The sequence below is a fragment of the Megalops cyprinoides genome, chromosome 14 (assembly GCF_013368585.1).
Source record: "Megalops cyprinoides isolate fMegCyp1 chromosome 14, fMegCyp1.pri, whole genome shotgun sequence".
Lineage (NCBI taxonomy): Eukaryota > Metazoa > Chordata > Actinopteri > Elopiformes > Megalopidae > Megalops > Megalops cyprinoides.
Genome location: NC_050596.1, coordinates 11323533 through 11335153, shown reverse-complemented (window position 1 = coordinate 11335153; position 11621 = coordinate 11323533). Strand labels below are relative to the sequence as shown.

Genomic DNA, 11621 nt, shown 5'->3' with positions numbered 1-11621 from the left:
TGTAACGTCACATGTCATCGTGGTGTTGGTCGTATGTGTTGGTTACTGTAAATACCACAGGTGTGTGTGTGTGTGTGTGTGTGTGTGTGTGTGTGTGTGTGTGTGTGTGTGTGTGTGTGTGTGTGTGTGTGTGTGTGTGTGTGTGTGTGTGTGTGTGTGTGTGTGTGTGTGTTTAGCCCTGAACACAGATGTTTACCTCTCACTTACATGTTTGGAAATGCCCTGAAGAAATATATGAACATAGTGAGTGTAGCGCAACAATGTTACTTTCAACGGACTTGACTTGACTCAACGGACTTATAATTTAAGGTAAAAGGAGAGAAAACTTTACTCCATTGTTATTGAACAGTAGTAGAGGACAGTGAATCTAATAATAATTAATTGCGTTTATATATGGATCTCAAAGACGACGCACGGACGGATCTCATCTGTAATCTAAATGAATTAAATTGGAGAAATGTGCATACGAAATGCAGCCTCCATATCCCAGCTTTAGTGGATGTTTGTCTTGGAAATTCCAGGTTAAAATGACCTGAGGTCTTCAAAAACCAAGATGTCGCTTTGAAATGATCGTATTGGGGGGTGGGGGGTGTTGGTGGTGTTTTGTGATGTAGATAAAACTAGAGTTCGATTCTTTAATCAAATGATACACGAAAGAATGAAGGGTTCCACAAAACCATAAAACCCTTAACCATGCGTTGCCACATTAAGATAAGAAGGCAACATGTACAGCGACAGTCATTTATATGAGAGAAGTACAGTACACACCGTTAATGGAAAAGCAAATGAATACAGTCATGTCCAACTGCGTTGACATCGCGAGTTACTCGCTGGTTTGCGGAAAGTTTTGCTGACAGGTGAAGGAAACTCCGCACAGCCGTGACCTCGTAAGGCAGGTACGTAATCATCCCGAGACACCGACCGCGCAGAGCAAAACTCTGAGCAAAATGAGAGAAACCTCGAACGTCAGTGAGACGATTTATCTGAAATAATCAGTCAGAATTTTGATGAACGTCTGACTGTATCTTTCATTCAAAAAACGAGTTCAAGACGGCTTTACAGTAAACGAAAAGGTAAGTTGAGTCCCTCTCCTCTACAGTATTTCTTGCTCATGGACCACCACTGGCTTGTGTGGTTTTATTATTCCGTTTATATTTAATATACTGTATGTGGCAGGCTACTTTATCACATTTTAAGAGCGCCAGGCAGAAGTTGCCCGTAACTGCTGATGTACGACAAGATTTGCTGATAATGGTTATAATTGTGGGCGAGGGTTCTGGCTTTTATCATCAACAGTACACATGGAAGCCAAACGAATGATTAAATACCGTATAAGGAGTTTATGGTTATTCTTGCCAACAACAGCTGGCAACAAAGCCTACAGTGGCATGTCTATGTCAGAATCTTATTGATTTGATTTTTTTTTTTTTCGAAATGCGATTGGTAGAATATATTGATATCGCATCCCTGTATTTTTTTTTTTCTTTCAGCAAGCTGAGATCGCTGAAGATGGACAGTATTTGGAAATGAAATTCTGTGTGTTTTCAGCCTTGCTAAAATTTACCTCGTACCACAACTTTACCCAATTTACGCATAACACATTGAAGAGTGAGTTCCATCTACCACAACTGGCGATTCCCCGGGTTTTCGGTGTCTGTGTACGTGTTTATGAGACATTTTTTGGCTCCTTCATTATGATCAGTCATATCGCAGACGCAGCGCTTTTTGTTTCACTTCCCCTCAATTCCATTTAGTTCAACTGCGGCTATCGCTCAGGATATTTCAACACCGAGCCCGTTTACCGGCTTGTCAACATCGCTAATTTCCGTGTGATTTCTTGACATGTTCGGTGGAGGCAGAAAGCCGTTTTCATTGACCGTATTTGTCTCCTCCACACGCAGAAAATGACAGGGAAAATGCTTTGCGTTCTCATGACTGGGCTTCTCTTGGTGCCAGCTTGCCAGGGCGATGGTAAGTCGCAAAATGGATTGTGTGAAGTTGTTTGGTTGTTGTTGTTATTATGATTATAATTATTAATAATAATCACCTTATTCATAATAAATGTAGGGAATCTAAGTTATGCAGATTGCCCTGGATAATATATCCAGGTCGTGATATTCATGAATATCATGCTTACATAATGTGACATGGACTGGTAATTCTGGGCAATAATTTGGTGTGCACTCCACGTATTCATATTCCATGCGCGTGAGTGTTTGAATAAAGCCACTCACCTGCTCTTCTCCAAGTATGAAACAGCAGGTATTTCTGTGCAAACACAGAAAGGTTGCTAATTCGATTCCCCACTGGGGCACTGCTGCTGCACCCTTGGGCAAGATACTTAACCCACAGTTGCCTGAGTAAATATCTATCTGTATAAAAGCATACACTTCTGAAAAACTGCAACCTATATAAGTCACTCTGGAGAAGAGCGTCTGATAAATGCCAATAGTGTAATGTAATGGAAACAAATCCTCCGATAGAGAGACCATTCACTTTTTCCCTCAGACAAGTAAATGGAATAATATCACTGCAATATCAGTTATGAAGACTCATTTTCTTCTTCTGTATGCTATATTTATATCTCACCCACTGTTGTCTAATGCTTTGTAAATCACCATGCATAACAGCATCTGCAGCGCAGATTCATAACAGTGATTTATGTAACATTAATACATATGTAATATTCATTTCATTTATAATAGGATTCAAATGCTTATTAATTACTTTCTTGATTTCTTTGTCCTCCTTGGTATGCAATATTTGTCCTTTGCCCTCCTTGTCTTTTGCCCCCTCCCTCTAAAGTAGGTCAGAGCAAGTGCAGAATAAACAGTAATAAGAAAAGGCAACACACTGTTAATCAGGTCATGGTGTGTTGCAAACCACTGTCCTCATTTTTAAATGACAAAAACCCACAAGAAACATTCTATACAATGGTATCTTTCCTGAGTCTTGCCACAATTGTACAAAATTGTACAAATAATACATTTTCGCATTATTCTTATGTTTTGTCATCATGTGGAAACTCAAGAACAGAACAGGAGATGTGTGTGTGTATATATATATATATATATATATATATATATATATATATATATATATATATATATATATATATATATATATATATATATGCACACACACACCTGTCTGCACTGCAGCATACTGTGTCAACCAACATGTTGAACAAGAGCCAGCAGATTAGATTCTGTGGGAAAGGGGGGATTCCTAGAGTAATAAGGAAGTGTGCGACTTTATCACTGTTTGAATGCAGCACGCCCAGGGGTACACTTATATACACCTATACTTATGCTGTGACACAAGCTTTGTGATTTATGGTGTACTTTTCTGTCAGTGACAAAGGTCGGATCTGCCCGTGACTTGGTCTTTCTCTAAATGCAATCAGGCGAAATGCAACCCTCCTGATGTGTCAGGTTACCATAGCTCTAGTATTCAGCTCGAACATTGCACTGTCCACCTTTTGTAAAAAGGCACAAGGCACACTGATTGGGTTAATTCGTTTACATTCTGTTGTGCTTGAAGTCACTCTGGATAAGAGCATTTGCTAAATGCATGTCATGTATAATGTAATGTGATGTCTGGTCTGATCCCTGGAGTTATCGAAGTGTCACTGTGACATCAGAACTGAATCTCCTTGTGTCATTTTATGAAGACTGATCAAGACGTGTGTGGTAGCTCTGGAGAGGTCAATGATTATAATCATTCTCGATCTCACTACATTCTGCAACATGGACAGGCCTCCTAATGTCTGAAATCCACCCAACGCATTTCCACGTCCCCTGTCTTTTCAGGTCAGATAGACACATACCATGCATCTGTAGGTCAGTTCGTCCAGCTGAAATGTGATGTCGGAGATGATGACACACCTGTGAGCTGGAGCAGAGATAGTAACCATACCCTGGACTTGACAATGTCTCGGATTAGAAAGACAAACAGCTCACTGCTATTTTTACCTGTGGAGATCTCAGACAGCGGGTACTACATCTGTAAGAGCAGGTAAGTTAACAATGCTGCAAACTAACAGGTCTCTAGATAGAAGACACAGTACTGTACATTTAAGAGCAGGTTGGTTTATCAGGATATGAACCTTTAGAAACTCATCAAACAAAAGATGCAGCACCATATCAGTAAAAACAGTAAAGCTGTTAAAATACAGCACTTGTGTAACCTTGCTGAAAAGAATCATTTTGGGCTAACACCCAACACATAGTGTGATACTCAACCAAGTGTTGTGTTGGTTTTACAAAGCTCCTTGCCTTTAGAAATGCTAAGACAACAGATACTACATCCGTGAAAGGAAGTAGGCTTAACTATATTGTTAACCTTTAGAAACTAAAGAGCCTGGTAGAAAAGACAGGATAGCATCTGTAAGAGCAGAAAAGAGCAGGAAGGACATCACATACCAGGGATGCAGAACCAATTCCTAACCCTAACCCTAACTCTAACCCTAAACCAAGGGTTAGGAAAGAACTGATTCTTGATTTCAAGTGGCTCATTCCAAGAATGAGAGACTTTGGAACGGAATGAGGGAATGGAAGGGAAACAGAAGTTCAGTTCAGTTCAAAAGTTCAAAGTTTATTGTCATATGCACAGTAAAGAAACAAGTTCCCTGTACAATGAAATTATTCCTTTGCCTTCCACTTATGAATGCCGTTAAGAGTAAAACACAGGAAAACACAAGAATTTAAGAAAGAAAATATATAAAAAAGGTCTGAGAGTGTAAGAAAAAATAAATAAATAAAGGATATATACATTAAATGTGCAAAAAGGACATCAGTGCAGTGAAGGATGTGCAATGTTGATGCAATGTCAATTCCATTCCATTGCACAGTTGGTTGTGGTGTGGGTGTGTATGTGTGAATGTATGCATGGGCTAGGCCGGGGAGGTGTGTATTTGTTATTTGTGTATTTGACCCATTCAAGAAGCTGTTCCTTAGTCTGGATGTTCTGCATTTCACACTTCTGTACTTCTTGCCAGAGGGTAGAAGTGTGAACAGTTTGCACTGGGGGTGGGTGTAGTCCCTGACAATGGAGCAGGCTCCAGGGAATATACATTGTAATCGATTCCATAACTCCACAGCTTCAAATTTATTGATGGTAGTTTTTTTTCTTATGTAACTGTCTTTTGTTCAATGTTGTGTGTCAGTTACTCAAATTACTCCTTCTAGCTTAGTTCTGTGTTTGAACATGTGATCAGAAGCCTGGATGAATGGCGTAAGAGTAGTGGCTTTTCCTGTAAGTGTAGTGTAGTAAGTGTTGTGTTTGTGTTTTTTTATGTGAGGTTCCTTGCTTTTGCTTTCAAGCCACCACTCCAAATTTTTTCCACTGGGACAATAAATATTATTGTGTTGTGCTTGTTGACTAAATGAATACTCTAGTGCTGCCACCAAGTGGACTTACTACCAAACCGCCAAATTCTGATTTCTGTAGTCTCATTTGCGCTTTGTCTTTTTTTCATGGAATCAGAAGCAAACTGGAATAGAAACCATCAAATCCTAAAAAAAAAAAAATGAATCCATTCAACAGAAAACAGAATGCTGTAGATGTGGAAACCCCCCGAGATCACCTAACATTTCAGTGTGCTCCAAACCCTGTATTTTCCGAAACAGTGGCCCTTCAGAAGATGAGGAGATTACAATGCTCCTTCTTGTGGAGAGCAGCTTGTGTCCTCCTCACAGTGATATCAAGTCTGCCAAGCCGGGGACCAATGACAGGCTCATCTGCGGACAGGAGGACATCTTCACTCTCAACCAGACAGCAGAAATCACCTGGCTGAAGGTAATACATCTCTACTCAGTCATTTAGCCAATCAGTTTCTTTGTATGCAGTTTGTATGGACATCGCCACAGAGAGATCCACAGGAAAGAACAGTGCAGGATCCACAAATAAGGTTGTGAAATTTAATTGTGGTTTATGGTTAAGTCGTTACATAGAAAGAAAAACATCAGATATCTTAAGTAGATCATTCAGAGGACATTGACTCCAGAAACAGAAACCAGAGTGTGGGTAGAATGATTTAAATGTGCTCTTTGAAACAGTGTTTATGTTCACGGTGAAACCAAGTGTGTTACGTGTACACACAATAAATAACAGGCACACTAAACTGAGGATGCATTTTTTACACACAAAATATTTCTTATTTCTGTTTTTTTTTTTTTTTAGGACTGCAACCCCCTAGGTTTTCATACAGAAAGGATCAGATTTTCAAATGTGACCACCAGGGATGCAGGAAACTACACCTGTATGATAACGTTCTCCTTCGAGGGGAAGCTCTTCCACGCCTCCAGGACAATCCTGCTGGATGTTAAGAAAGGTAACACTGCCCCTCTGCTATACTGCGGCTCCAAACACACCAAGACGGATTCACCGTAGTCAGGTCCTTCAACTCAGCCGTCTCACTCGTGATGTTGTTACAAAGCAAATGAGAGTAATGTTTTATTCTTTCACTGTGGCCATCTTATACAATAAATTAGATTATTGCCATTTAGCAGATGATCTTATCCAGAGCAACTTACATAGGTTACAGTTTTTACATGTTATCCATTTATACAGCTGGATATTTACTGAGGTTTTTATGGGTTAAGTGCCTTGCCCAAGGGTACAGCAGCAGCACCCCAGTGGGGAATTGAACCAGCAACCTTTCAGTTACAAGCCCTGCTCCTTACCACTGTGCTGCACCATGATTTGAAATACAAGCTTAAACTGTTCAATAGTGTACAATTTACCCTGATGAACAATGCATTTTTCACTCCTCTCAATGACGGAGAGAAATACAGGAAAATTACACAGAACTGTATTGGTGTGTCCGATATTTCATTTGTATATTGATATATGTCTATGTTGCATGTGAAATAATTAAATAGTGTAAATAGTTTTTTGGCTTCTCAGCCAGTATCTAATCTGTCTGTTGTCCTTGTTGGCAGAACCACCTTTGACAGACCCCACAGTGATTGAACCACGAAACGAAACCATTAAGGTTGAGCCAGGCAAGTAGTGGTGACGTCAATGCCTCACAATGTCACCGCAAGTCTGTCAATGTGGAAAGTGTATTTCCTTTACCTAGAACTCTCACTGAGCTGCATTATATGGAAGTTTTTTTATAAGCCAGCCCTGAGATGGTGCTGGTTACAGTACTGAAATCATGGGAGCCCTTGGGAAAAGACTGTTGCTAGACGCTGGTTAGGAACAGGCAGTATACTGAGGCCCATGAACCGAGGAGCACTTCTCGAATGCCTTTGTACCTGACAACAGCTGAAGTGAAGTGCATGTTTGCCAAATGTGAATATTCTTCTGGTCTGGTTGGCCATTTCATCTTGGAAAAGTGTTCTGTTGTGCGTTGTTTTGCCAGAGAATGTGCTTGTTAGGAGATTTCTGAGTGTTTGCATGTTTTTTTCCCTCAGGTGAGAAAGCTGAGTTCAAGTGCACTGTGTTTGTTGGAAGGGATGAGGGCTCTGAGACCGAAACCTCAGTTTACTGGACTGTCAACAACTCCCTCATTGACAATTACGAGCAGTTAAAACACAGCACAAGCTTGTGAGTAAACTCTATTTCGGAGGACCGCAGCAGTTAAAGCGCATCTTAAGTCTGTGAATAGTCTCGGCTCTGGAAAAGCACAGTAGACATTATTACTGTGTACGTGTGTGGGGTTATGTGCGTGTTTCTTTGTGTGTGCGTCTTTGTACGTGTGTGTATGTGCATGCAAATACATGTGTCCATATGTGTTCGTGTATTTGCATGTGCGCAGTGTGTGCGTTTGTGAGTGCGCATTTGCAGGTGTATGGGTGTGCCTGTGTGCATGCATGGATGTCTGTGTGCTGGTCTGTGTCTGTCCACAACTGCCTCAGTAAATATCCAGCTGTATAAATGGATTGATGTAACTGTTGTAAGTCACTCTGGATAAGAGCGTCTGCTAAACGCCAATAATGTAATGTAGTATGTGTGTGTGTGTGTGTCTGAGATGCACGGACTAACAGTGTCATTCTCCAGTGAAATGAAGGACCAAGGGCTGTATGGGTATTCCAGCCTGTTTATCTCGGAGGTTCGGCCGGAGTTCTTGCACGTCCCCTTCAGCTGCATCGTCTGCAGCCCTGTGCACAGAGACCGTGGGGTGGTGTGGCTCGTTCCAGGTGCGACTGCACACAGACTGTGGGAGCTGGTCTCAGTCTGACAGAAAAATGACACACGTTTATCACTGACTCCTAGCAGCATAAATCTACAGACCAATAAAATAAGTCAGCCATTTCTGACAAGAAATGCCTTAGGTCTCACATAATTTAACTAACGCAGGTGCTAAATGATGTACAGGGTCCTATTGAAGCATGGTAGGAGAGATTTTTTTTTTAAAAAAAAACATTCTGCAAGCTCAGTTATCTGTCTTTAAATGGGTTTTTTTTTGTGTAAGCAATAAGCCAGAACATCTCTATAGGACAATAACGGCAGCTAGAGAGAAAAGAGACTAGACAGAGAAATACCCTGAAAATGAGCCTGAATTTTTATCCTGCGGTTTTGAAGGATTTAACAAGCATACCACCAAGTAAAAACAAACATCTTATGATTCCTTTCTAAATATTAAGTGACTGATATTCATTCTGTTTGTTAATATCAAACTCGTTTAATGTAATCTGATCTACTTCTTGCAAATGAAAGGATTTAATGTGAAGTGTGAAAGTTAGGTGATACCACAACAGGCACAAGTTAAAACTGAGTTGGTGATGCTTGCTAAAACCAACAGGCTTGATAATGTCTCCTTCCCCTTGTTTGAAGTTCACTTGCTGTCACTGTCTGAGATTGAACTCGCCCAGTAAGTCCCTCCTCTTCTGCCCTCAGCGAATCACAGAGACTTTCACATCAACTTGATCATCTGCATGGCTGTTCCTGTGGTCATCACTGGGGCAGTGATGTATCATGTCTTCAAGGTTGACATAGTTCTGGCACTTCGAGGACTTCGCCCCCTTGTGGCCAGCAAGACGGGTAAGAGCAGAGCAGAAACACAGCTTTTTAATCCCTCTGCAACAAAGAGCAAACAGTACTGTACAGGGAAGGTGTGAGGTGGTGGAATCTCCAAATTTTACTGGCATAAAGCAGCCGATGTACCAGCACAACCCCTAGACAGGATGTCAGTCTATCGAAAGGCAGCTACCCATAATCCATCTGTGTAATGCTGAATGGAAAGCAGAGGTGAAGTTTTTACCATTTATAAAGCATTAAGTATGACTTATCCCTCTGAGCACAGGATAGACACAAAACCACTGAAGCGGGTACAGATGACGTGTGAGGTTGAAGGGGGTGGGGGAAAGTGGTTATATTGGCAGATGATTCTGCGAGAGAACGATTCTGGGTCACCTCTCCACCTCAGTCTCAGAATGACACATGCACACATCTCTCTCTTTATCTCTCTGTCTCCCTCCCTCACTCCCACTCCCCTCCTCTTTCTGTCCTTTGCTTTCTCTCGCCGGTGTCGTGCAGACGCAGATGGCAAGCTGTACGATGCCTATGTCAGCTACCTCCACAGCGAGGCACTGTGCTCCCCCAGATTCTGCCTGCAGGTTCTGCCGGCAGTGCTGGAGCGGCAGCACGGGTACAAGCTCTTCATCAGAGGAAGGGATGACCTGCCGGGGGAAGGTAAGGCACACTGAGCGTGACAGACAGCAGCAGCTAAAGCGAGCCATAGAAACATCTTCAGTTGGACGGTGGCCCGCTGGAGCCACAATGAGACCTCGGCCTTTAACTTGCTGACCTATTTGTACCGCTTGGTGTACTTGGCATTTCACACAGACAGCGAGGGCTGTGGTTCAATAACTGCAGCTGACCCACCTCCATTACACAAGCACATTAGTCATATGTTCATATGCTTCACAGGACACTATGTGTATGTAACCTTGAGTTAGTAAGCCAGTGAGCAGCCCAAGGTAAAAATGCGTCATATATGTCATATTTGTTATATTGTGTTTTAAGCTCATCTCACTGCCATATCCTTTGCCCTCTCGTGGAAGCATGACAAACGCAGTCCACCAAATCACTCGCACCCAAACCGACAACTGTTTTTCACTCTGAGGGTCACACTGTGCACCGCAAGAGAGCGAATGCCAATTTAGGGATAGGCACATCTCTTCTGATCAACACATACGTGTCTGACAAATCATCAGAGAGTGCAGATAATGAACAGTGCAAGAAGAGGACCCTGCTCACATTGTTCTGCCACTGTAGGCTCCTGGTTGTTGCCAGCTAATGACACAAACTTGCGAAGTTAGACTCGGAATGCATGCCTTTGTGGACTGAGCTGTTGGGGAGAAAGAATATTTAGCGTTTATAGCATTACTTTCCATGCAAATTCCAAAGATTTAAACATTTAAGGATTGTAAATGTGTGATTTGACAATCTTGACAAACATGCTCTGAACATTCTCTATTTCTGCAAAATTTGTAGCCCAACAGTTATTTTTATAATACTCTGGCGACATCTGGTGGAGGGGCTTGGTACTATGCCTGCTGTCAGTGGCAATCAGCATTAAGATGCACAACATACCCAGCAAGAGCATGAGTGTGGAGTGCACCCCTGTTGTTTACTTTTGTACCATTTCCCAGAATGCACCTGTGCCAGCGCTCCCAGGCACCATGGCAGGTTGTGCTGTAACTGCTGTGTTGTTGACTGACTCCCATGCTCCCTTGCAGGGGTCCATGATGTCATCTCCAATGCCATCAGCAGAAGCAGGAGGTTGATCATTGTCCTCTCGGCCACTAACTCGTCGGAGGAGGACCCCGAGGACCCAGTTTTATTGGATCAGAACCAGAACGAGGACCAGCCCGATTTTGAACGGCAGATCGGTCTCTACGATGCCCTCATCCAGAACAGCCTCAAAGTCATCCTTGTAGAGATCGGAAAAGATATAGACTACTCCCTATTCCCGGAGTCGGTCCGGTATGTCAAGCAGAAGCAAGGGGCTTTGAGGTGGACGCCGACCCATGGGAGTCCCACGGCACCCCCCAACTACCGCTTCTGGAAGTACCTGAGGTACTGCATGCCCCCTGGCGCACCCACGAGCCATGGTGCTGAACAGGGAGCCCGGGAACCAGCAGTCAAGTGTCCACTCCCATGGTGACGGACGCCTTCCCTCTCACAGATCCACACCTACATTAACCTTCGGGGCTCATTCAGCAAATGTGTGAAGGTGCTGAGACATTATAACAACATCACTGAATTGTTATCTAGAGACTGTGAGAACACTATCCAGGTTAGTTCCTGGAATGCCAAACATTACTTCAGAATGGACAGACCATTCAAATGGGCAGGAAGTCCCGTTTTTCAGTTGGGTCACTTTGTGACCTCTTGACCTCTGAGGTCTTATCTCTTTATCCAGCAGGACGCAACTCTGCAAACATGCCACAGTGCCCCGAATATGTGCAGAAATCACGTGACCAACATGTCTGCATTTAGTAGCTGCGTTCTCACTTCAGAGCTCCAGTGGTATGCACACATCCACCAAGTGCAGTGAGAGGGTGTGTAAAAGAAGGGGTACTGGGCTTGTCACATCTTTTCCCACAAGTTACTTGTGTGTTACCTATATGCATTTGCAAAGCAGTGTCAAGTAAGGTAAAGAGAAT

General features: G+C 42.6%; 1 protein-coding gene and 1 long non-coding RNA gene across 2 annotated transcripts; both read left to right on the top strand.

The window, feature by feature from the left end:
* Positions 1-210: 210 nt before the first annotated feature.
* Positions 211-1961, top strand: LOC118789583. Its single transcript, XR_005005459.1, has 3 exons — positions 211-1073; positions 1491-1608; positions 1902-1961. It is a non-coding gene; the product is annotated as an uncharacterized LOC118789583 (long non-coding RNA).
* A 1861-nt stretch (positions 1962-3822) lies between these two features.
* Positions 3823-11593, top strand: LOC118789379 (interleukin-1 receptor type 1-like). Its single transcript, XM_036545771.1, has 9 exons — positions 3823-4017; positions 5631-5799; positions 6184-6334; positions 6945-7007; positions 7422-7554; positions 8008-8147; positions 8848-8991; positions 9487-9642; positions 10692-11593. Exons 1-9 carry the CDS (start codon positions 3932-3934, stop codon positions 11117-11119), a joined length of 1470 nt encoding a protein of 489 aa, XP_036401664.1. The 5' UTR covers positions 3823-3931; the 3' UTR covers positions 11120-11593.
* The last annotated feature ends 28 nt before the right edge of the window (positions 11594-11621 follow it).

Coding starts and splice junctions, on each gene's coding strand:
- LOC118789379 (XM_036545771.1), top strand. CDS start 3,932: ATGTCTCGGATTAGAAAGACAAACAGCTCACTGCTATTTTTACCTGTG. Junction 7,555..8,007: donor TTAAAACACAGCACAAGCTT/GTGAGTAAACTC, acceptor GTCATTCTCCAG/TGAAATGAAGGACCAAGGGC. Junction 8,148..8,847: donor GGTGGTGTGGCTCGTTCCAG/GTGCGACTGCAC, acceptor TTCTGCCCTCAG/CGAATCACAGAGACTTTCAC.